The sequence below is a fragment of the Lontra canadensis genome, unplaced genomic scaffold (assembly GCF_010015895.1).
Source record: "Lontra canadensis isolate GAN:19392208 unplaced genomic scaffold, GSC_riverotter_1.0 scaffold142, whole genome shotgun sequence".
NCBI classification, from domain to species: Eukaryota; Metazoa; Chordata; class Mammalia; order Carnivora; family Mustelidae; genus Lontra; species Lontra canadensis.
This window is the reverse complement of record NW_022631136.1, coordinates 1,938,313-1,964,453: the sequence shown is the minus strand read 5'-3', so window position 1 is coordinate 1,964,453 and position 26,141 is coordinate 1,938,313. Positions and strand designations below refer to the sequence as shown.

Below are 26,141 nucleotides of genomic sequence, written 5' to 3'. Positions count from 1 at the left end.
ATCATGACCTGAGCCGAAGGCAGCCTCATAGCAACTGAGCCATCCAGGCGCCCCTGCATTTCTTACATTTTTAAAGTGTTATATACAGTTAAATGAATTAGTATCCGATTACCATTAAGTTCTGGTGTATTAGCAACACTATAGTATTATGCTAAGAATGAAATAAATCTGGGGACATGGATATTATTTGAGTTCATTGAACATGGACCAAGTGGACCTTTCATAAGTAAATTATATGGAGATGTGCTTGGGTAGTTTCTCTCCAGAGGCTCTGTTTTTAGACCTTCTGAAAACATTTTTCTTTTTTTTCTTTTGTTTTAACTAGATTCCTTCACGGAGGTGCCATTGCAACCATGATTGATTCTACTGTTGGTATGTGTGCACTTATAACTGGGGGAGCTGTCATGACTGCCAATCTCAACATCAATTTTAGGAGGTAAATTCCTGGGTATTACCTGCTTCTTACATGTCCTGGATCAGGCAGCAGACCTTGAGACAGAGATTGGTGTGCACACGGTAAAGGAAATGCTTCTTATGGAAGCATCTCTTCTTATGGAAGTACCTCTTTCAGAGATACTCAGGTGGGCAACGCATTTGCCTTCTTTCTCCTTGGTTCTTTTCTGTAATCAGTCCTTTCTGTAAAGGGTACCATTCCTGCATTTTCTGGAATTATTTGGCTTCCTGACAGTTCTCTGCCAGTTGATGTGGGGAGAGGGTTAATGAGGGCTCTTAGATTGTGCCAGACATATATAAACCCCCAAATGGCAGTTGTCTGGTGTAAATCCACCAATATGCATAGGTGTTCTTTTCACCTGTCAGCTCAGCTGTTACCATGACCTTTAATAGAGTAAAATACTGTGAAGGCAGACGTAACTTTTATCTTCATTGTTCTCTGTATGTAAACTGCTTCAAAAATTAAACCTATCCAATCATAGCCATCCTTATTTTTTAATTATAGCTATAGTTTTATAGTTCTTGTGTTACTTTTTCCCTTTTTTCAGAATCATTAGGGACTCCTGGCTTTCCATAACGTAGTCCTAATCATCACACTCTTTTCTGTGCTTAAATTGCATTTGGCCTGTTAGGAGTTTCTTTGGACCTAGGTCCTGTCCTTTCAGTTCTTTCCAGATGGAATTTTAAGTACTTTTGTCTCCAGAGTGACAGTATAATGTAGTGGTTAAGAGGACGTTGGAGCAGGTTCAAATGCCCATTTTGCCACTTAGCACCTGTATGGCCTTAGACAGGTTTCTTAACTCTCTATGCTTTAATTTCCTCATCTTTAAAAAGAGGATAATATCCACCATAAATATAGGGTCATTATGAGCTGTAAATGAGTGAATGCATGTAGAGCACTTAGAACAATATCTGGCCATATAAGTACTCAGTGAGTGTTGGCTGCTTATTATTGTTAGTGTTGTCACTGTCATTACTTTTCTTTTAGCAACAGTGAGGTGTATCTATGCCAAGACATATAGTAGCTACTCTGTAAAGATTGCTGATTTCTCTTGAGTGGAGAATAGTGCAAAAGACTAGGAAAATACTAGGTGTGTTCTCATGGTGGGCAGGATAACCTTGCTGCTGGGCCATTTCTGTGTGACAGCTGGAAAATTCTTAACATTTAGTAAGTTTATGAGTTCACATGGTATTTAGTTTTTTTTGGTATCTTACTTTATGATATATTAAATTTTAGAGATTTATTTATTTGTCAGAGCATGCACAAGCAGGGGGAGCGGCAAGTGAAGCAGGCAGAGGGAGAAGCAGACTCCCTGCTGAGCAAGGAGCAGGTCTCAATCCCAGGACCCTGGGATTATGACCTGAGTCCAAGGCAGATGCTTAACTGACTGAGCCACCCAGGCATCCCCACAGCGGTGTTTTAGATTTAATGGGCTTTGTGCCTAATATATATATATATATATATATATATAAAATATATATATATACATTATATATATATATATATTATATATATATATATTTTTTTTTTTTTTTAGATTTTATTTATTTATTTGACAGAAACACAGTGAAAGGGAACACAAGCAGAGGGAGTAAGAGAAGGAGAAGCAGGTTTCCTGCTGAGCAGGGAGCCTGATGGTGGGGTTTGATCCCCAGGGCCCCAGGATCTCACAACCAGATCCAAAGGCATATGCTCAACGACTGAGCCATCCCGACACTCCTGTGCCTTATATTTTTAACATTTTTTGAGTAGTGTGAAATACATTCATATTATTATGAAACTAATCTTTAGAACTTTTTTATTTTGCAAAACTGAGACCCTATACCCATTAAACCTTAACTCCCTATTTTCCTGTCCTTGCAAGCCCTGGTATCCACCATTCTACTTTCTATGAATTGAATATATATATATATATATATATATATATATACACTCCATACAACATTTTCTCTTTTTGTAACTGGCTTATTTTATTTAGCAAAATGTCCTCATGTTTTGTCCATGTTGTAGCATATAACAGGATTTTTCTTTTTCTTTCTTTTTTTCCTTAAAGATTGATATATATATATATATATATATATATTTTAGAGAGTGAGAGCAGGTGGGAGAGGTACACAGAGAAAGGGAGAGGAAGAGAATCTCAAGCACACTACCCGCTGAGTGCCAAGCCAAGTGCAGGGCTTGATCTCACAACCCTGAGACCTGAGCTGAAATCAGGAGTTGGAGACTTAACTAAGCCTCAGGCATCCCAGGATTTTTTTTTTCTTTTTTAAGGCTGAATAATATGCCATCATGTATATATCACATTTCGTTTATCCATTCATCCATCATTGAACAGTTGCGGTGTTGCCACTGCTGACCTATTACAAATAATGCTGTAATGAATGTGAATATGCAAATATCTCAGTGAAATCTTGCTTTTAGTTCTTTTGAGTAAGTACCAAACAGCGAGTAGAATTGCTGGATTACATGATAGCTCTATTTTTAATTTTTTGAAGAACCACTGTACGTGTTTGCATAGCAGCTGCATCATTTTACAGTCCCATCAGCAGCCTATCTTTTTGCTAGCCTGTGTTATCTTGGATTTTTTGTTTTTGCTTTTGTTGGATAGTAGCCATCCTAATGGTATGAGGTGATACATCATTGTGCTTTGATTTGCATTTTTTTTAAAGATTTTATTTGTTTGAGAGAGCACGAGTAGGGGGTGCAGGCAGAGGGAAAGGGGAGAAGCAGACTCTCCCAGGGAGCCTGATGCAGGACTTGGTCCCAGGAACTTGACCTGGGAAGGCAGACGCTTAACCAACTGAGCCACCCAGGCACCGTCCGTTGAGTAGTCTTAATACTCTTAATGAAAATCATTAGACCAAGATGAGAGGGTTTATTTCTGGGCTCTCTATTCTATTTCATTGGCCTGTATGTCTGTCTTTATGCCAGTACCACACTGTTTTTATTACTTTGTAATATGTTTTGAAATCCGGAAGTGTGAGACTTGGAGCTTGCTTCCCCACCCCTCAATACTGTTTTGCCATTCAGGGTCCTGTGAGAATCCTATGAATTTTAGGATGGATTTTTCTTTTTCTGCAAAAAATTAAGCTACTGGGATTTTCTAAGATTGCATTGAATATGTAAATTGGCTTGCATACTACTGACATCTTACTAGTATTTTCTTCCAGTCCATGAACACAGATACTTTTTCCATTTATTTCTGTCTTTAATTTCTTTTAACAGGGCTTTGTAGTTTGCAGTGTACACGGTTTTTTTTGCCTCCTTGGTTATGTTTATTCCTAAGTATTTTATTTTTCTGTTATTTTAAATATAATTATTTTCTTGATTTTATTTTCTGATTGTTCATTGTTAATGTATAGAAGTGGAATTGTTGAGTAGAAGTGACAGAAGTAGGCATCCTTGTTGTGTTTCTGATCTAGGAGGAAAAGCTTTCAGTCTTTCTTCATGGAGTATGATGTTAGCTGAGGGCTTTTCTTACATGGTTTTTATTATGTTGAGGTAGTTTCCTTTATTCCTAATTGTATTTGAGATTTTTAACTCCTCACCCAAACTGTCACCATACCTTCTCTTATATAATCCTGTGTCTTACCAACCACCTCTGTATCATTTGAATGAATCAAATGAGAATTAGAATAAATTTGCTAAAATCTACCAAAAAACAAAATGTGATTTTGATAGCAGTTGCATTAACTTAAAAATCAACTTGGGAAAAATGGTCATCTTTACATATAGTCAGTGGTTTTTTACATTGACTTTATTTTATACATTTTTATATATACATTTTACTATACATTTATACTTAAATGTATTTATACAGTGTATATTTTTTATACATTGACATTAAACAAATAGTTTTATACTATTTATACTATAAAATTAGATTCTAGAGATGATTTTTCTACATGATAAAGAATATATTTAAATATGTTTAAAGTAATAAAAGTGGAATTTGGTTGTTCTGTCAGGAGGTTCAGGAAAAGCTAATGGGAGCGAAACCAGGGCAGAGGTAATCACTTGTGATGACTTCCTTCCACCTGGAGTAGTTCCTTTCCGTGGTGGCACTGTAGGAGCAGAGACCCCATCCTGCTCCATGTTACATTTCTGCCAAGTAACACTTCACCTTTGAAAAGGTACCTCTTTCATCATGGCACTCTGTCTCCAGGATTCCCAAAGGCCACTGTAGACACTGGTCATGTGTAGCTATTTAAAATGAAATACAAATTTATTAAATTTAAAGATTCAGCAGCCCCTCTTGGGTATTCATTGTAAGGTGGCTACTGTAGTGGACAACTACACCAGAGGTGGGACATTTCTGTTACTATGGAAAGTTCTCTTGGACGGCCCTAGCTTAGTACATTAAGCTGTTACCTGCAGTTTGTTGTTATTGGGTGTCTTTCTAGTGACAGTCACTCTAAAGGGGATTGGGTGAGAAATTTGGATTATGATAGAGAATGAGACCTCCCATGGCCATGTTTTCATTTCTTTAAAGGATTCCAGTACCCTTCAGAGTTTGCTCTGGGTCTTCAGATGGGAGAGCCTATGCCATTGAAAAGCTGGAATCCTCGTGGTCTCTGAAGCTAACATCAAGGGCAGCCTGGGTTCAGCCCAGGGTAGGGGTGTCTGATCTCAGAAAGTTCTATCTGTCACATGCTGATACCAGCTATCAGAGATTTCCAGCCCTTCACAAGCACTTGGTCATTTCAGTGTTACATAAATTTAATAAAAACAAATTTTGTCTCCTTTTTTTTTTTTTCTGCAGGCCTATCCCCCTTTGTTCTGTTGTTGTGATAAATAGCCAGCTTGATAAAATTGAAGGAAGGAAACTGTTTGTTTCCTGTAATGTCCAAAGTGTGGATGAAAAGACCCTGTACTCTGAGGCAACAAGTAAGAAACTTCTACTATGTCTTTTTTTGGTTTGGTTTAGTTTCTTGGGTTTTATGTTTGGGGACTTGGAAGTGGTTGGGTTTTGTTTTTGTTTTTGTTTTTGTTTTGCTTTGGCTTTATAACCCACAAATGCCCAGAAATTCTCAATTCCCTATCATGTAAAAATATAAGTTAAAGGTATTCTTAAACACTGTTGAGAGCTACTTGCCAAAGTCTATCAAAACTATAAAGGCATGGGGCACCTGGGTGGCTCAGTCGTTAAGCGTCTGCCTTTGGCTCAGGTCATGATCCCAGAGTCCTGGGTTCGAGCCCCATGTGGGGCTCCCTGCTCAGTGGGAAGCCTTCTTCTCCTTCTCCCATTCCCTCTGCTTGTGTTCCTCTCTCGCTGTGTTTCTCTCTGTCAAATAAATAAAATCTAAAAACAAAAAACAAACACCCCTACAAAGTCATTGTACTCTTCACTTATTTCTAGGATTTATCCCACAGGTGTACTAAAGTGTGCAAAATTACAATGTATATGTTGCTCTACTATCACAGTAATTGTGTTATTCTTGTAAAGATATTTGGGAGAGCAAAAGATTGGCAGAACACAGATATCCCTCAGTAGGAGACTGGTTGAGCAACCATTTTTGTGTGTGCCACAAGAAATTTTGTGGAATGTTATGGTACCATAAATAATAAGGAAATTATTTAGCTATGGGGCTATCTCATTAATACATATTGAATGAAAACCCTAAGATACAGGACTGTGAATGTGGTATCATTATCATTAATACAGAAAATGTAGAGAGAGACCCTTTGCATTCTCTTACCCTTTTCTTCCTCTTTCCCTTTTACTCCTTCCCTCCTTCCTGAATAATTTATTCCAAAAGCCATTAGGTAGAGTGGGCAGGATAGGCTTGGGATTGACCAAAGGCTGCGGTGAGGTATGGCTGTGGTGAGGTATGGCTATGATGGCTTAGCACCATGTTGGAGCCCGAGTGGAATGAAGGGCAGGTGGCCCAGTGCAGGGTGTCAGAGACTTGTGGGATGGTGGCATCTATACAGGCTGGCTGCTGAGAGCGGAGCCAGGTGCCTTACTGTCAGAGAAGGGATTTCCAGATATGGAAAGAGAAAACTAGAATGAATGCTGTGGTGTTGGTTGAAATTGAAGGTCTTGGATGTGAATGTTTTCCTAGTCTCTTGCTCTTAGAAATAACATTGTGATGTCATTTTACACACATTTTGGCAAGTTAATCTCCAGTGGTGCCAGAGGAGACCAATCTTTTTGTACTAGTCTCACAATTTTCTGTCAGCTTGACATTTCAAAGTAAAAAGTGGGAGAGAGGGGGAAGTATTTGTATATTCTTGTGTTGAATAGACCTTCAGGAGTGCCACACAAACTTTGGTTTCCTCTGGGAGGAGGACCAGGTAGGTTTGAGGGAGAGGCCGGCCATAGGCCCTTGTGTGTAGCTTGTGGCATGATTATGTCAGTGGATTAGCAGGACAAGAGCTAGGTTTCGTGGCACCTAAAACTTGCACAGTTTAAAGAATGCAGAATTGGGTACAAATGTGAGTCTTTATTTAAAAAGAGGAAAGAAACTGCAGCATTGCTGCTACTGCTGCTGCTGCTGCTGCTGTCTGGACATGCAGGTCCCTTGCCTCTGTGGTCTCTCTAAGCTGTTCACCACAAGTGGTTCCAGATTGTATCCCTGAGTACTCATGGCCCCTCAACTGACTGGGCCTTTGCAAGGGAGGAGCCCTTGAAGCCTTACATTCCTTAGCTTCAGCTGGTAGACGAGTTAATTTAGATATCCAGTGCTTTTTGTTTGTTTCTGTTCTATTTTTTTTTTTTTAATTTTTTTTTAAGATTTTATTTATTTATTTGACAGATCACAAGTAGGCAGGGAGGCAGGCAGAGAGAGGGGGAAGCAGGCTCCCCGCCAAGCAGAGAGTCCGATGCGGGGCTCGATCCCGGGCTCGATCCCAGGGTCCCGGGATCATGACCTGAGCCGAAGGCAGAGGCCTTAACCCACTGAGCCACCCAGGCGCCCCTGTTCTGTTTTATTTAATGGACCTCAGATACCCACATTTGGCTTAATCAGAATCTTTGAGTTAGGACACAGTAGGCATCATTGATGGCATGAAACAGTCATCTTTTATTTCTTTATTCACTAAAGTATTTTTCAGTTTAATAAGAAACACCCTGAAAACCTACCATCAGCCAAGAATCAGAATCTTACTATCATCTTCTATCTAATTACTTTCCCATCTTATCCTCCTGCTTCCTGAGGTTTTTGAAGTATAATAAACATAAAATGTTAGGGGCGCCTGGGTGGCTCAGTCTGTAAGTGTCTGCCTTCAGCTCTGGTCATGATCCCAGGATTCTGGGATCAAGCCCTGATTTCGGGCTCCCTGCTCAGGCGGGAAGCCTGTTCTCCCTCTCCCACTCCCCTTGCTTGTGTTCTCTGTCAAGTTAAAAAAAAAAAAAAAAAGTTATATTTGCTTATACCTAATTTTTTATTTTAATAAGTTTTATCAAGAATGTGTGTACTTAAGGAATGTACAGTTTAGTTCTGAACTTTGTAAAAAGATCACACTGTATGTATTTTTCTGAGAGTTGATTGTCTTTTCATTCAGCTTCACATTTCTGAAGTTCATTCTGTTGTTGGCGTGTAGTTTCCTCATTTTTCCTACTTAGTGATACTCCATTGTGTTACTATACCACAGTGGATTTATATGTTGGGCTTCTGATGTTGGGCTTTGGATTCTTTTTTATTTCTGTTTTACTTTATTTTTTTAAAGACAGGCAGGGAGAGTAGGGGGGGTGGGCAGGGTGGGGAGAGAGAATCTTAAGCAGACTCTAGACCCAGCTTGGGGCCTGATGTGGGCCTCAATCAATCTCACGACCCTGCGATCATGACCTAAGCTGATATCAAGAGTTGGTCGACTAACCGACCTAGCCACTCAGGTCTCCCATGGGCCTTGGACTCGTGAATGGGCTGCTGTGAGTATTCTGGTGCTGTACACGGGCAAGAGCTTGGCATATAGGTAGTAGAGTATGGGAGTGTTCATCTTCAGAGAGGAAACCAGCTTGTTTTCTAAAGCTGTTAATAAATTATACTCCCACCAGCAATATATGAGATTCCGTTGAGCCCTGTCCTCTCTAGCATTTGGTAAAGTCAGACTTCTAGATTTTTGCCAGTGAAATGATGGTAAAATGTTATTTTTGTGTGATCTTGATTTGCATTTTCCTAATCACCCATGAAGATGAGCATTTCATCATATTATTTCTCTACTGTATTTGTTTCCCATTCTGTAAAATTTCAGCCTCTTCTATTGTTTTTTACCTGATTTATAGGAGTTCTTTCTATATTTTGTATTAAACTAGTGTTTTTGTTGGACATACAAGCCTCACCTTCCAGTATGTAAGTTTTCTTTCATTTGCTCTAAGGTATCTTTTTTATAAATGGAAGTTTTTGGGGTTTTTTTTTAATATAGTTGTGTTTATTAATTTTTTTCCTTTACAATTATTCCTTTTTGTGTCTTAATATTTATTCCTCCTCCCCACCCCCTGCCAATTAGTAGCTGTTTGCAGAAATGATGGGTAAAAGAAGCAGGAATAGGATCCTGAATAATTTGAATCCATAGCAAATTTAAAGACTCCATTCCAGGCTGTGGTTTATATGTCCTATCTCCCTAAAGCTTTCAGTATCAAAGGTTCCATATGGCTTAGTTGTAATTTCATCTCCTTTCACTTCCCTGACTCTCTCCAATGGACGTGGTAATGAACCATGAAAATGACCAAGTGGGAGCGGACGGTTCCTGGAGGCGCTGTTGTATTGGGATAGTCAAAAGCTGACTCTTAATTTGGCTAAGAAAGGAGAGTAGGCCCGAAGAGGGAAGGTACAACTATGAGTGAAAATCCCTTTCCATATGTATACATTTCTACTCAGAGAAGTCCCATCCAACTGTAGTCAGCCAACTTAACAATCACCTTCTGTTATTTTGTTTGTTTAGGCTTATTTGTAAAACTGGATCCTAAAAAAAGTTCGCCATAAAAGTTTCTGGTGCATTCTGCACCAACCTGCACTGGACTCTCCTTCCCTCCAGAAGAAGCTGGTGTCTCTGGTCCTGCCCTGCTTACCTGCTTTTGAGGCCCCCCAGGGGGTGAAGCCTGCTAATACTGATCTCCCTGAACAAATCTTCGGAATACAACTCCAGGAGCTGTTCGCACCTTCTAAACTCTTTTAACACAGAAGGACTCTCTGTGACAGTATCAGCAGTTCTTTGTGTGTCCTCAGAATAAGTTTCTGGTTCTCCTAAATTTGAATGGGCTCCTTAAGGTTGCATAAGCATGGTGTCTGCCCCATTGCAGACTGAAGAAAATTCATGTTGAAACTCTTACCACAAACTAGAAAATGCCAGAAAACTGAAGGAAGGGGTGTGTGTGTGTGTGTGAGAGAGAGAGAGAGAGAGAGGTAAATTACAAAGCTTGCTTTATTATATCCAAACAAATCTTTTTGGCCACAGTAGGAAGCACAACTAGTTCCTTTAGGAATGAATGATACCTCAACTCTGAATCCTAGGGATTAAATAGCTGTACCATTTTCAATGTAAGCTGTCCTGTTGGGTCTTACCAACAGCGTAGTTGATCTTCACTGGAAGGAACCTGTATTTACTTCCCAGGTATCTTCATCCATTCAGGCTGCTATAACAAAATACAGAACAAAATAACCAATGGAAATTTATTGTTCACAGCTCTTGAACCTAGAAAGTCAAGTATCAAACACAGCACAGTCACCTGGTGAAGGCTAGCTTAACTGGCTTAGAGCTGATGCCTTCTCACTGTGTCCTCACATGGTAGGAAGGGCTAGAGGTTCTCTAGATCCTCTTTTATTAGGACACTAACCGCACACAAGGCTTCCACTTTATTACATATTTCTCTACAGCCCACCTACTGATAAAATCACATTGGGTGTTAGGATTTCAACATACGAAAGCAGGGGTGGGAACAGACATTCAGACCTTCACATCAGGGCTGCCATGACAAAGTATCACATATTGGGTGATTTAAAACAACAGAGGAGGGCGCCTGGGTGGCTCAGTGGATTAAGCCGCTGCCTTCAGCTCAGGTCATGATCTCAGGGTCCTGGGATCGAGTCCCGCATCGGGCTCTCTGCTCAGCAGGGAGCCTGCTTCCCTCTCTCTCTCTCTTTGCCTGCCTGTCTACTTGTGATCTCTCTCTGTCAAATCAATAAATAAAAAAATCTTTAAAACAACAGAGGAACTCATTGCCTCACAGTTCTGGAACCAGAAATAGAAAATCAAGAGTTCTACAAGGCCAAGCTCCCTCTCAAGGCTCTAGGGAAGGGATTGCTCAAGTCTCTCTCCTAGCTGCTGGTAGCCTCAGCGATTCCTTGGTTTGTAGATGCATCACTCCTGCCTTCCCATCATCTTCCCTCTGGCCAGATTTCCCCTTTTTATAAGGCCACCAGTGATTGGTAGGGCCCACACTAATGACCTTGCTTTAAACTCATTACCTTGATGAAGATCCCATTTCTGTGGCACCTGGGTGGTTCAGTCAGTTTAGTATTTAACTCTTGGTCTCAGCTCAGGCCTTGATCTCAGGGTCATGAGTTCAAGCCCTGCGCTGGGGTCATGGACCCCACTTAAAAAAAAGAACCCATTTCTGTATATGTTCTCATTATGAGGTAGGGGATTAGAACTTCAGCATGCCTTTTGGGAGGACATGGTTCACCCCATAACAGAACCTTAAACAAGATGAAAGATGAAAAAATGAATTGGGAGACTAATGTTCTAGGAAACCTATTCTACTTCTAATAGATCGAATAGAATCTACTGCAGACAATAGTTTGGGCTTCAGTTTCTTGCCTTTCTTTTCCCTTAGGAAAGTTTAGGTTGAACCACACAAAGCCATTTTCAAAGGTCAGAATGGTCAAATAAAATTTCCTATGGCTTGACCTAATGACTTAGAGATGGCCTTGCAGCCCCCTACCCAGTCATCCTTGCACAGCTGAAAGATCAGCTAGACGACTCCACAGCCAGAGTGGATTTACCCTGGGATGGCCAAGCCCAAAGAAGATTCCCATCCCTAGGGCACACCTGCAGTTTCCAGGCTGCAAGAAAGGCCTCAGCAGAAGATAAGGGTCACAGTAAGGGTGAGGCTAATAGTTCCTTCCTCGAAATCCTGGCAGAACTTGGGGAGGTGCCTGGCCGGCATCTGTGCAGTTTGCATGTCTGGCAATAGTCTCTCTTCCAGATCTTCCATCTAATGACACTGGAGCCTGTGGGCTCTTGGTGCCGCTCTCATAGCTTCTCATGGATAGTAGGCATGTGTAAAAATGTGAAGCTGAAGGAATGAGCCGACGCTGCCATCTAGTTTCACTTAATTAGTAGGAGTTTAGAGAAGGTACTTCAAAAATCATATGAACAGGCTTGGCAGACCACTAAAGCATACCAGGCCGTCATCCAAGCTAAAAAGAGCCTAACTGAAAGATTCCCAGAGGACCAGTTTTTTTTATTACATATGTGCATACCTTCCTTCCCATCCACATGTGACGTTTTCGTCTCACTGTTTTGCTGGTGTCTGGGCTGCACCTGCACAGGGTCAGCCACGGGAAAGGCTTGGCGGCAGTTTACGCAGGGCCTTCCACAGCCGACGAGGGCAAAATGGTTTCCCCGCTATGCAGCAGACTTTCTAGGCTTGACCAAGCTTGTTGCTTGCTCGCTTGCCGTAATCAGTTTGCATTTTTGATAAATGTAAGATGGAGGGCAGATGGCTTAGGAGGGAGGTTTCCTGAGAACTGGGCCAGCTCTGCTCAGTCACTAGCTTGCTGTGTAGCTGTTGCTGTGCAGATAATCCTCCATGCCCGTTTCCCCTCATTACTCTGGCCGGTAGGGAGCAGTTTGAATAAAGATTGGGAATTGATGTGGTCAGTGTGTTAAAATACCTTTGAACTATCAGGGCAAACTTAATTAGGCAGCCAGCTTTTGCTCTTAACCCCAGGTTTCTAAATGCCTAGGAAATATAATAGATGGTCATGTACAGAAGTACATTGAAGGAATTTTTAAAAATTAACTTTTTTTCTCCAGTGGGAAGGTGGAATGAAACATAAAAGGAAATCAAGAAAAACCTATTAGGGTGCAGATGTCCTTCATGGTCTATGTTTCAATTCGCATTTCCTTAAGATGCTGACCACCTATCACGGAGTCATGAGGCCAAATTACTATTTTATCTAATAACCAGCCATCATGGAACCCTAGGCAAACCTCTCTTTCCAATGCCAACCATACAGCATTCTCTATGGTAGACATAAGAAAATCTCAAGTTTAAATCACTAAAGTCTTGGATTTTATGTTTCAGGAAGATTTAAAATTTCTTTTGATAATATTCTTTGTCACTACTAAGATCAGCTCAGAATTATAGAATTGGCTTATTTTTCGTCTTAGTTACGGATTTAAAATTAAGTGAACAGACAGATAAGGGGGAAAAACCATAGGCTGATATCCTTTATGAATATAGATGCAAAAATTTCCACAAAACACAAACTAAACCAGCACATTTATTTTTAAAAGTTTATTTATTTTAGAGAGGAGGGGAAGGGCAGAGGGAGGGAGACTCTCCAGCAGACTCAGCCAAGCAGAGAGTCTGAATTAGGGCTCAATCCCAGGACTCTGAGATGACCTGAGCTGAAATCAAGAGCTGGACATCCAACTGACTGAGCCACCCAGGCCCACCTCCCCCAGCAGCACATTTTAGAAGATTAAACACCATGATCAAGTGGGATTTATCACAGAGATACAAGGGTAGTTCAAAAGAAAATAATGTAATACACCATGTTAAGAGAACAAAGAAAACCACATGATCAATTGATGCAAAAAAGGCACTTGACAAAATTCAATGCCCTATCATGAAACACTCAAGAAAACTAGGAATACTTGCAGAGCATCATAAAAGGGTATCTATGGAAAACCCACAGCTAGCATACTTGGTGAAAGACTGAAAGCTTCCCTGTGAAGATCAGGAGCAAGATAAGGATTTAGTATGCAGCCATCAAAAAAAAGTGAAATCTTACTGTTTGCACGGATGTGGATGGACATAGAGGGTGTTAGGCTAAGTGAAATCAGTCAGAGACAATTATCTCACTGATACACGGAATTTATTTTTTTTTTTTTACTATATGGAATTAGAAAAAACAGGATCATAGGCGAAAAGAGGAAAAAATGAAACAAGATGAAACTAGAGAGGGAGACAAACCAAAAGAGACTCTTAATCATAGGAAACAGGGTTGCTGGAGGGGAGTGGGGGGATGGGGTAACTGGGTGATAGGCATTAAGGAAGGCATGTGATGTAACAAGCACTGGGTGCTACATAAGACTGATGAGTCAGACCTGTACCTCTCTGAATTAAAATTTAAAAAACATTCTTTTAAAAAAGGATTTGTAAATTTACTACTGCTATTCAACATAGTATTGGAAGTCTTGGCAGAGCATTTGAGCAACAAAAAGAAAAAGCACCCACGTTGAAAAGAAGTAAAACTATTTCCAGGTGACATAATTCCATATGTAGAAAATCCCAAAGAATCCACCAAAAAACTACTAGAGCTAATGAGCAAATGCAGCAAAGTTGCAGGGTACAAAGACTTCATAAAAATTAAGAACTTTTATCCATCAGGAAAGTGAAAAGATGACCTACAGAATGGGAGAAGGGATGTGCAAATCATTTATATGATAATGGGTTTCGTATCCAGAATATAGAATTCTTACAACCTAACGAAAACCCAATTTTAAAATGAGCAAGGGGTGGGGTGGGGTGCTGGTGCCTGAATGGCTCTGTTGGTTAAGCAGCTGGCTCTTGATTTCAGCTCAGGTCTTGATCTCGGGGTCATGGGGTTGAGCCCTGTGTCGAGCTCACATTCAGCAGGGAGTCTTCTTGAGGATTCGTCCTCTCCCTCTGCTCCTACCCCCTGCTCACGCTCTCTCTAAAATAAATCTTTAAATATTTTTAAAAGGGTAAAGGATTTAAATAGACCTTTCTCCAAAGAAGAGAAAGAAAATGCCAGTCAGCATGTGAAAAGATGTTCAACATGCTGGTTATTAAGGAAGTGCATATCAGAACCACAATGAAATACCACTTCACAGTCACTGAGACGGAGATATATATGTATATATACACATATATATAGGTATTTTTTATGGAAATGAGTGTTAGAAAGAATGTGGAGAAATGAGAACTCTTCGTACATTGCTGTTCATAGTTATAAAATGGTGCGGCTACTACTAGAAAACAGTTTGGTGGTTCTTCAAAAGGCTAAACATAGAATTACCATGTGACTGAGCAATTCTAATCCAAGAAAAATGAAAACACACCCAAACAGAAACCTGCACACAGATACTCATAGTAGCATTATTCATCCCAAATGCAGCGGAAGAGCGGATAAACAGATTGAGGTATAACCATACAGTGGAATATAGCCATAAAAAGGAATGAAATACTGAGACATACTACAACTTGAAGGAACCTCAAAAACATGCTAAATGAGGGGTACCTGAATGGCTCAGTGGGTTAAAGCCTCTGCCTTCAGCTCAGGTCATAATCTCAGGGTCCTGGGATGGAGCCCGGCATCCGACTCTCTGCTCAGCGGGGAGCCTGCTTCCCCCTCCCCCTCTGCCTGCCTCTCTACTTGTGATCTCTCTCTCTCTCTCTCTCTCTCTGTCAAATAAATAAATAATTTTTTTTAAAGGCTAAATGAAAAGTTAATATGCAGAAGAGGAAAATCCACAGAGCCAAAGTAAGTTAGTGGTTGCCAGAGAACGGGGGAGGAGAGAACAGAGTGTGATTACTGATGAGGTGATGAAGAAATTTTAAAACTAGAGAGAGGTGGTTGTACAACTGTGAATGTACTAAATACCCTGAGTCATACATTTTAAAATAGTTAATTTTATGTTACAGGAATTTCACCTTGATTAAAACACACATGCACAAGGAGGTATCTCTTCATACCACCAGGATGGCCATGTGTCTGTATCTTGTCTGTTTTAAGAAAGAAAAAGAAGTGTTGGAAAAGATGTGGAGAAATTGTAACCCTCATATGATGCAGGTGAGTCTCTCTTTTCAATTCCTGTGGGTAAATACCTATAGGTGGAATTGCTGGTTCATATGGTAATTCTGTTGAGTTTCTTGAGGAACTGCCAAACTGTTTTCCATAATGGTTGCACCGTTTTACATCCCCACCAGCATCATGTCAGGGTTACAATTTTTCCACATCTTTCCCAACACTTAGTTTTTTTCTTTCTTTAAAAAAAAAAAAAAAATCAGGGCACCCGGGTGGCTCAGTGGGTTAAAGCCTCTGCCTTCCACTCCGGTCATGATCCCAATGTCCTGGGATCGAGCCCTGCATGAGGTTCTCTGCTCAGCGGGGAGCCTGCTTCCACCCCGCTCTCTGCCTGCCTCTCTGCCTACTTGTGATCTCTGTCTGTCAAATAAATAAATAAAATCTTTTAAAAAATAAATAAATCTGTATCTATATGTTTATATATACATACATGCATGCATGTATGTATATATATGTCCATCCCAGTAGATGCGAAGAGAAACCACTTTGTGCATGTGTGTTTTAATCAAGATGAAAGTCACATAGCATAAAATTAACTTTTAAAATGTATGACTCAGGATGCCTGGGTGGCTCAGTCATTAAGCGTCTGCTCTCAGGTCAGGTCATGATCTCAGTGTCCTGCGATCGAGCCCTGCATTGGGCTCCCTGCTCCACGGGAAGCCTGCTTCTCCCTCTCCCACTCCCCATGCTTGTATTCCCCCCCTCCTCTCTCTCTGTCAAATAAATGAAATCTTTAAAAAAATGAAATAAAATAAAATGTATGACTCAGGGCCTTTAGTACATTTCCAGTGTTGTACAACAACCACCTCTCCCTAGTTTCAAAATTTCATCACCCCAGAAGACAGCCCCATTAGTAGTCACACCCTGTTCTCTCCTCCCACATTCCCTAGCAACACACAGGAATTAAGAAGAGAGACTCACGGGGTGCCTGGGTGCCTTAGTGGGTTAAGCCTCTGCCTTTGGCTCAGGTCATGATCTCCAGGTCCTGGGATCAAGCCCCGCATCAGGCTCTCTGCTTGTCAGGGAGCCTGCTTCCTCCTCTCTCTCTGTGCCTGCCTCTCTGCCTACTTGTGATCTCTGTCAAATAAATAGAATCTTTTAAAAAAAAAAAAAAGAAAAGAAAAGAGACTCACCTGCAGCTCAGGTCGCAATCCCGGGGTCCTGGGGTCAAGCCCCATGTCGGGCTCCCTGCTCAGCAGAGAGCCTACTTCTCCCTCACCCTCTGCTGCTCCCCACTGCTCATGCTCTCTCTCTCTCAAATAAATAAAATATTTTTTTAAGATCTTATTTATTTATTTAACAAAGATCACAAGTAGGCAGAGAGGCAGGCAGAGAGGTGGGGGGAAGCAGGCTCCCTGCCAATCAGGGAGCCTGATGAGGGGCTCGATCCCAGGACCCTGAGACCATGACCTGAGCCAAAGGCAGAGGCTTTAACCCACTGAGCCACCCAGGAGCCCCTCAGATAAAACCTTAAAAAAAGAAAAGAGAGACTTAGATACTTGGATGCCAGTGTTCATTACCATATTATTCATAGTGGCCAAAAGGTAGAAATAACTGGAGTGTCCATCAACAGACGGATGGATGAACAAATATGGTATATACATATAAAAGAATACTATTAGCCATTTTTATGGAAATTCTGACGTGAATGAACCTTAAAAGCATTATGCTAAGTGAAATAAGCCAGACACCAAAGGACAAGTATTGTGTGATTCCACTTGTATGAAATATCTAGAATAAGCAAATTTATTCACAAAGTAGATTACAGGTTAACAGAGGCTTGCGGGGAGCTGAGAATGAGGGGTTACTGCATAATGGATATGGTTTCTGTTCCAGGTGTTGAAAACTTTGGGAAATAGTTTTACATTTCATGTGCACATCATAAATGCAATTAATGCCACTGAATTGTACACTTGAACATGGTTTAAATGGCTGATACTGTATTATATATTTTTCCCACAACTTCTTGCATAAATGTTTTTATCTCTTTAAAGTTTTATAAATTTTATTTTTTAAATTAAGTTTATTTAAATTCCATTTAGTTAATGTACAGTGTAATATTAGTTCCAGGTGTAGAATTTAGTCACAACACCCAGTGCTCACAGCAACAAGTGCTAGCCTTTTTTTTTTTTTTTAAGAGAAGGAAGTGGTGGGGAGGGGCAGAGGGAAAGGGAGAGAGAGAGACTCTTAAACAGACTCCATGCCTAGTGTGGAGCCTGACATGGCTTGATCTCACGACGATCGTGACTTGAGCTGAAATCAAGAGTTAGATGCCTAACCAACTGAGCCACCCAGGGACCCCTACAAGTGCCCTCCTAATCCATCACCCATTTAACCCATCCCCCCACCCAGGAGTACATTTATGATGAGCACTGAATAATGTATAAATTGTTGAATCAGTATATTGTACACCTGAAACTAACACTGTATGTTAACTATACTGTTAACTATACTACATCTTAATTCCACTCCCTTGAGTGTGGGTGGGACTTAATGGCATGTCTAACAAATAGAAAGCTTACATCTTGGGGCACCTGGGTGGCACAATTGGTTGGGCATCTGCCTTCAGCTCAGGTCATGATCCTGGGGTCCTGGGGTGGAGGGCTTCCTGCTCAACTGGGGGTCTGCTTCTCCCTCACCCTCGGCCCCTCCTCCCTGCTTGTGTATTCTCTCTATATAAAATAAATAAAAATCTTTAAAAGAAAAAAAAGCTTACATCTTTACATCTTGAATCCTCCCTCTCCCCATCCCTATCTCTCCCTTTCTCTCCCTCCCTCTCTTCCCCTCCCCCCTTCCTTTTTCCCTCTCCCCATCCGATCTCTCTCTCCACCCCACCCACCAGGTTGACTGAAACCTCCTGAGAAACGGGACCACAACTACAGAGTTAACACACTTCCAAATTCCTCACCCTCTGAAATGATATGAGATAAATATTATTTTGAGCTAAAATTTTAGGTAATTTGTAATGTGGCACTAGACAATTGATAGAGAATTAGGTGAATAAATGCTAGTGGCACAGATGATCCCAAACTAGATAATGATAGGGGGAATATTTTATGAATTTTTAGAAAAATTTTTATGTAGCAAGTTTTCGGGTCTAATTAATAGACTGATATTAGGAGGAGTGAGTGATTTCCTGAGCGTACATTGTATTTATCTGTGATAAAGGCCTGGGGGTGATGTTGATACAAAAATAGGAGTTAAGTCAAGAAATGGGCAGAAGATATGAACAGACATGTCTGCAAAGAAGACATCCAGATGGCCAACAGACACATGAAAAAAATGCTCAAAATCACTTGACATCAGGGAAATACAGATCAAAACCACAATGAGATACCACCTTACACAAGTCAGAATGGCTAAAATTAATAAGTCAGGAAACAACAGATGTTGGCGAGGATGCAGAGAAAGGGGAATCCTCCTACACTCTTGGTGGGAATGCAAACAGGTGCAGCCATTCTGGAAAACAGTATGGAGGGTCCTCAAAAAGTTAAAAATAGAGCTATCTATGGCCCAGCATTTGCACTACTAAGTATTTACCCCAAAGATACAAATGTAGTGATCCAAAGGGGCACCTGCACCCCAATGTTTATAGCAGCAATGTCCACAATAACCAAACTATGGAAAGAGACCAAATGTCCATCGACAGAAGAATGGATAAAGAAGACGTGAGGTATATGTTGGAATATTACTCAGCCATCAAAAAGTGAAATCTTGCCAATTGCAATGACACGGATGGAATTAGAGGGTATTATGCAAAGTGAAATAAGTCAATCAGACAGACATTATCGTGATTTTACTCAAATGTGGAATTTGAGAAAACAGGATCATAGGGGAAGAGGAGGAAAAATAAGATGAAATCATAAGAGACTCTTAACTATAGGAAGCAAACTTTGGAGGGATGCTGGAGGGAGGGGTAGGTCGGGGAAGCGGGTAACTGGGTGATGGGCATTAAGGAGGTCATGTGATATGATGAGCACTGGGTGTTAAATGCAACTGGTGAATCACTAAACTCTACCTCTGAAACTGATACACTATATGTTAATTAATTGAATTTAAATTTTAAAAAATAGGGGTTAAATATTGGCAAATAAATCACAGAGTAGAAGACCAAGAGTTTGTGATATATTTTTTTTTATTAACATATAATGTATTATTGGCTTCAGGGGTACAGGTCTGTGAATCGTCAGTCTTATACAATTCATAGCACTCACCATAGCAGATATCCTCCCCAATGTCCATAACCCAGCCACCCTATCCCTCCCCCCACACCTCCAGCAACCCTCAGATTGTTTCCTAAGATTAAGAGTCTCTTATGGTTTGTCTCCCTCCCCAGTCCCATCTTGTGAGTTCATGATATTTTTTAAAATAATATAAAACTAGGATTGAGGCTCCCAGTGCCAGTACTGAGTTTTAAAATTTAGTTTCTTAAGAGACAATTTAATATAATAGAAATCTCAAATCTTTAATTGCTGAATACACAAATTCTTACAAAGCTCCTATTAAAAATATAGCTTAAATATTTTGAAGTTTCATAAGTTCTAATTCAAAATGAAATATGGAAATATTAGGGAAATAAACCCAGAGTATAAACCCAACAATGGAAAATCATTTTAAGCAAGTTTTAAAAAACCAAAGGAACACTACAATAGTTAAAAGTGATTGAATCTATGGAAGTGTAAAACAGACCAGTGTGAAGGGAATATGTTGTTTTTAATAATAAACCTTACTTCGGGTGTGGGGGCTTGGGTGGCTTAGTCAGTTAAGCATCCGACTCTTGATTTTGGCTCAGATCATGATCTCAGGGTCATGGGATCAAGCCCCACATCAGGCTCTGGGCTCAGCACAGAGTCTGCTTGTCCCTCTCCCTCGGCTCCTCCCCACTCTCGCTCTCTCACTCTGTCACGCACACTCTGTCTCAAATAAATACAATCTCTTAAAAAAAATTTACTTCCATAAAGCTTAACCTTAAACTCTATGCAAGAGATTACTTTGATGGGGCACCTGGGTGGCTCAGTGGGTTAAGCCTCTGCCTTCATCTCAGGTCATGATCCCAGGGTCCTGGGATTGAGCCCCACATCAGCCTATCTGCTCAGCAGGGGGCCTGCTTCCCCCTCCCTCTCTGCCTACTTGTGATCTCTCTCTCTCTCTCTGTCAAATAAATATATATAATCTTTTTTTAAAAAAAAGGAAGAAGAAATTACTTTGATAAAATAGAAGTTGGATTTTTAAAATAGAGCAAACCTGGGGCACCTGAGTGGCTCAGTCAGTTAAGCATCTGGCTCAGGTCTTAATCCCAGAGTCTTGGGATCGAGCCCCACATCAACCTCCCTGCTCAGTGGGAAGCCTGCTTCTCCCTCTCCCTTTTCCCCTCCCCTGCTTGTGCTCTATCACACTCTCTCTCTGTTAAATAAATTAATAAAAAATAATGCATACTTCATGAGGATATGAGGCTTAAAACAGCAAATCCATACACAGCATTTAGTATGATGCAGAGAAAGAGTTCAGTAAAAATGTGTATGAATTCCCAGGTAGAGAAGTGATTTGAATAGGACACCCTTACCCTTAAAAAGAAGACAAAACTTATTGAAATTTGGCTTCTGCTGGCTAGGGCTGGGCTCTGTGCTCATCTAAGGAGATGTTTACGCAGTAATTTATGGCCTCTGGCTGGTGGAAGAGCTTGGTAACTATAGGCCCTCTTACTGGTAGCTTCTCATCCACCCAGGTTTCCTCAAAAGAGAAGTCTTCTGGTAGCCCACGATCCATCAGTGTCTGTCAGCATCTGTCAGTCAGGGTCTTTCAGGCTCTGTCAGTCAAGGTCTGTCAGGGTCTGTCACAGGGAAAGAAAGTCAGAGCCCACTCTTCAGAGTTTGACAGCCTAGCTTCACATCCTGACTGTGCCTTGGAGCAAGTTAAGTAATCTTAGTCCCTAGTTTTGATTGTAAGGGGAATTAAGTGAGTAAATGAATGTAAAATGCATGTTTGCTGTTATTGTCACTCTCCTCTTCACCCACATTGGTTGGAAGCCATGTCAGCACACTACTGAGCCCACAGGATGCAGCAATGTGTGAAGTATTTAGAGTTTAAATGTTAAATAAGGATAGCTATAGTCCAGGAACCATATATATAGTCTCATATAACTTATATGAGATAAACTCAACCTACAATTAATGGAGAAGTGCCTGATGAGTTAATATAGCAAAACATCTTTTGAAGAGGATTAGCCATTTCTGGTTGACATGTCACCCCATTTCTGTCTCTACTAGTGGAATCTTGTCAGACTGGCAAAGGGACAAATGGAACCAAATCATCCTTCTTTCCACCCCCTCACAAACTCTTCCCCTTCAACTACTGACATGTGAAGCCCAGAGAGTCTGTGAGGAAGTAGGGAGATAATTGCGTAAGGATCCTGGGACCTTTCTAAGAGTCAAGTGTTTTAATCATGTCTGGAGGTACCCAGGTGGGGGAGTAAGTTGCGGTGGGAGGCAGGGGGGCAGAAAGAGGCAGAAGTCATGGGCAAGAGTTGGAAGGGGTATGAGATGGCTGGACTCTAGAGTTGGCTCCTTTCAGCCCTTTGGGTGCCAGACCCAGTCCTTTGGTCTGCAGACCCAGAAGTGGTCACATCCGGGACCCCTGCTGAAGAACGGTATCTATCTGTAATTTACCCTTAGAACACAGTGGAAACCCAGGCCCAGCTGGCAGGAACACAAAGAGGTGAGCCTCACTCTGGGAAAACAACTTGCCATCCTCACCTCAGAAAGCAGTGGTGGCTGTCACCATGAAAGCAAGATGTGCCTAGGTAACTCCTAGTAACCATGGAAGAAAGACAAGGTCGGTGGGGGGACATGTCTCAGTCACTACAGTGAACTAAGGGTCAACTAGAGAAATAGCAGAGCACCGCCACAGAGATAGGCTCCCTCAGCACCCCTCCACTGTGTTTGCCATCCCTACCCCATACTATTAGAACTAGCATTAAACACTCTGACTAGTGTGTGCACAATTATAAATGTGAAGGTCCCAGCTAGCTCCCCGGGGAAAACTGTGGCCAGCCTTGAACTGTGGCAGTCCACCCACCCTCCTGTAAACCCTTTTCTGCCCTCAGCCTTGTGCTTCCACAGCATGGCAATCTAGGCAAGGACAGAAAGGGAGAGGGGAGGAAAGGGACCCAAACCCGAGGGCTATCAACTTCAAGATTGCAGCAATCTACACGGACCTTAAGAATCTTCTTTCTTGGGTGCCTGGGTGGCTCAGTGGGTTAAGCTTCTGCTTCAGCTCAGGTCATGATCTCAGGGTCCTGGGATCAAGGCCCACGTCGGGCTCTCTGCTCAGCATGGAGCCTGCTTCCCCCTCTCTCTCTGCCTGCCTCTCTGCCTACTTATAACCTCTCTGTCAAATAAATAAAAAATCTTAAAAAAAAAAAAAAAAAACACCTTCTTTCTCAGGGTGCCTGGGTGACTCAGTCAGTTAAGCGTCTGCCCTCCACTCAGGTCCTGATCCCTGGATCCTGGGATCGAGCCCTGCATCAGGCTCCCTGCTTAGCAAAGAGCCTGCTTCTCCCTCTCCCTCTGCCTGCCGCTAAGCCTACTTGTGTTCTCTCTCTCTGTGTCAAATAAAGAAGTAAAACCTTACAAAAAAAAAAAAAAAAAAGAATCTTCTTTCTCAGAACCTGTACAATAGATTTTTATAAGGCCTTTGCCCTCATTGGCTGACGGTGTCTTGAGTTGCCCCTGGGAGAAGCAGTGTTAGAGATGGTGTGCGCAGGCTGTTTACAGAGGCTGTATCCTTGTGTGAATGAAATGAAGACAAATTGGCCCATAGGGCTTCTCTGGAATGGTTCAAGCCTACAACAGTTTAAGAATTATTAAAAAAAAAAAAAAAAAAAAGGATAGCTATTGCCTAAAATTACAAGTTTTCAGTCATTGTGTAAACACATTATTGCCTTACCTCCTTTACTTCTTATTGTACCCGTGAGCAAACTGTGTGAGATTAAGTAAATTTCCCAAAGTCGCACAGCCACCTCATGAAGTAGGAACTCTTGATGTTCCCATTTTACAGATGGGGAAGCTGAGGCAAACCTGGGATTTGCATCTGTCATTCTAACTCCAGATCTCAGGACTCCACCACCAGGATTTACTGTCCTCGTCTTGTTACAAACCCAGGCAAGTGTGTAAGTATGATGCACAGAGATCCACAAGGAGGCAAAGGCAGAACGGACATTTCCTTTATCACTGATTTCAGACCAGAATTTACAAACTTGAATTTTGAAAACTTTCTACTTTATAAAGAATGATACTCCAATCAAGAAATTGGTAAAGTTTTAATTATAAGGCAAATTTTGATAGTAGTATATCGCTAGTGTCCATTTTAAGGGTCAAGGAGAAAAACCTCTGAAGTAAATAATACTAAGTAAAGTAAGTGTAAAGGGCTAGGGTTAAATGTTACAGAGTTGTAGCTAATTGTTTCTGATTAGCTGAGTACATCAGCCCTGTCAGGAATACAAACAAAATGCTCTAAGTAAGGGGATGAGACTCAGGCTGTTGATTTCCTCTGAAGTAACTTTCTGTTCTCAGGAAAAATTAATCCGCCACCACAGGTAAGAATAAATGTGACAAAGGAAAGCAACTGGAAACAAGATTCAAGAATAATATCCACTTCACCCATATCTAAAATATGGGGGAATAAAAAAAGACCTTCCAAGTCCTCTGTCCATTTGTGACATGCCCCACAAACATCCCCGAGTTTCAGAAGAGCCTACTCTAGAGTCGAAACCACTGGAACTGTAGCGCTGTTACCCCTCCTCTTACTTTGTACTTCATCCACTCTTGCCCAAACATGGAACCTGCTACCACTGGGAGAGAGGCTCTCGGGTTGATCTCCTGGCTCTGTTTCGAAGGGAGCATCACAACAGGCCGCATAAAACAAGAGGGAAGCCGTGGCCTTCCTAAGTACCCCAGGCTCTGTCCCCAGCGTTACCTGGAAGACCACCCTGGAGTTCTCCTGTGCAGCCCCACTGCACACCCCCAGCCCCGCTTCTCCTGCGGGCAGAGCCAGCCTGACCCAAGGCTGAGCCAAGCAGGCTCAGGGCCCTTGGAGAACTTTGCATTCAATTCAGAAAACAATTCTGATTCTAGGCATTTGCTCTGTGGCCTTGGGACCAGGTCATGGGAGGCTGGGAGTGGGCAGTGCTACTTTCTTGGTGAAATGGTAGAGAAGGGCACCCATGGGCCTTCGGGCCCAGCATGAAATAAAAACAAAGCGTTTGGCAAAATGAACAAAAACAAAAGACATTACATTCTACATTTTATTTTGTTTTCAAATTACATTTCAAGCAAAGGTCATTTTTTTTTCCTAAGCAATATCTCATGAGATATTTCCTAAGCAATTCCTCATGAGAGCACAGCTTCTAAACCATAAACCACTGCAACCAGATCCCAATTCTCCAGCTACCAGCTTTGGTTTGTTCAGGAAAGAAATCCTCAGCTCTGCTAATAGGGAAAAACGTAAGCAATTCAGTCCCTTGAACAAAAATGAAGTCACGAGACCACTCTCACATCCACCATTTTCTGCGTGACTAAAATCGGTACAAGAAAATAGACTGCAACCACAACTTTCATACTACAGCTGAGAATCCCATGTGAGGGCAGACATACTCTCAGCTTGAGTGAGAAAGAATAGACACTGACCAAGCTTTCTCCCAGATTCCATTAGAGCATGGAGCTCCAATCTCCCTGTGCGGGTGTTGGGGACATGCGTGTTACTGTCGATCCTGGAAAGGTGTGGAGAGGTCGTTCATTCTACAGCATTTTCCAGAGTGGCACTGGAATATCGGGTCCCTTCAGGGTTGGCTCTTGATAGACTGTAGACCCATTCCAATGGGTGCACAAAGAAAAAAAGAGCAGAATCAGAGCTGAGTGCCCCTTTAAAAGCCAAACACCTACATCGAGAAGGAGGCACCCCTCCCTGAAAGCCCTTGCCCTATTGGGATTCCCACTGTGGAAGCCTTCAGGTCTCAAGCTTAGCTACAGGGAAGCCAGGTAGGGTACAGCTGGCTGTAGGTGACCAGAGGATGGGCAACGTAGTAGCTGTTGAAGTTGCCATCACTGACGTAGGGAGCTGGCTGGTAGTAACAGGTGACATTGGTGGCGTTGGGGATGATGTTTTGTTCTGCCAGCACGTGTGAGGCCAGGAGGGAGATGGGGTTCAGGGTCTGCAGTCGTAGAAGACGAGCAGAGAGTCCAGAATGATCTGAGAAGAAGAGCAGAGAGTCAAGTTTGAGTCCACGTCAAACTCAAACTGGCACTGGATGGAGTCGAAAACTTCAGTTCCACGTTCCAGCCTTTCTTGTTGGAGAGGGAGATCAGGCTCCAGCGGTCCGTGTCCGTGCACACCTTCACCATCTTCTGCATGTACGCCTCCTTCAGAGTGACCAGGCTGATTCTGAGCTTGTTCATGCCCTCTGGCAGGAAGTTCAGAAGGGAGCTCAGCAGCACGTCCCTGACCAGTTGAAATTCGGCCTCTGTGGGAAGAGCTACGTGAAAGATCAAGTCCAGGTCTTTGCAGTCATTGACCAGGACGTGGCCCGCCGTTCAGCCAGACAACCTGCACTTCGATGCCTGCCTCCTCCAGCCAGTCGTGCTGGGTGTCCCATGTGAGCATTTATTTCGGTGACAGGTTGTAGT

At 41.8% G+C, this 26,141-nt stretch overlaps 1 protein-coding gene across 1 annotated transcript in view; it reads left to right on the top strand.

Moving 5' to 3' along the window:
* Positions 1–9,778, top strand: part of THEM4 (thioesterase superfamily member 4) — a 36,650-nt gene extending 26,872 nt beyond the window's left edge. The window contains exons 5-7 of the mRNA XM_032843688.1: positions 326–436; positions 5,220–5,344; positions 9,344–9,778. Of these exons, the coding sequence (XP_032699579.1) occupies positions 326–436; positions 5,220–5,344; positions 9,344–9,384 (277 nt within the window). The 3' untranslated portion in view covers positions 9,385–9,778. The remainder of the gene's footprint in view (positions 1–325; positions 437–5,219; positions 5,345–9,343) is intronic.
* The last annotated feature ends 16,363 nt before the right edge of the window (positions 9,779–26,141 follow it).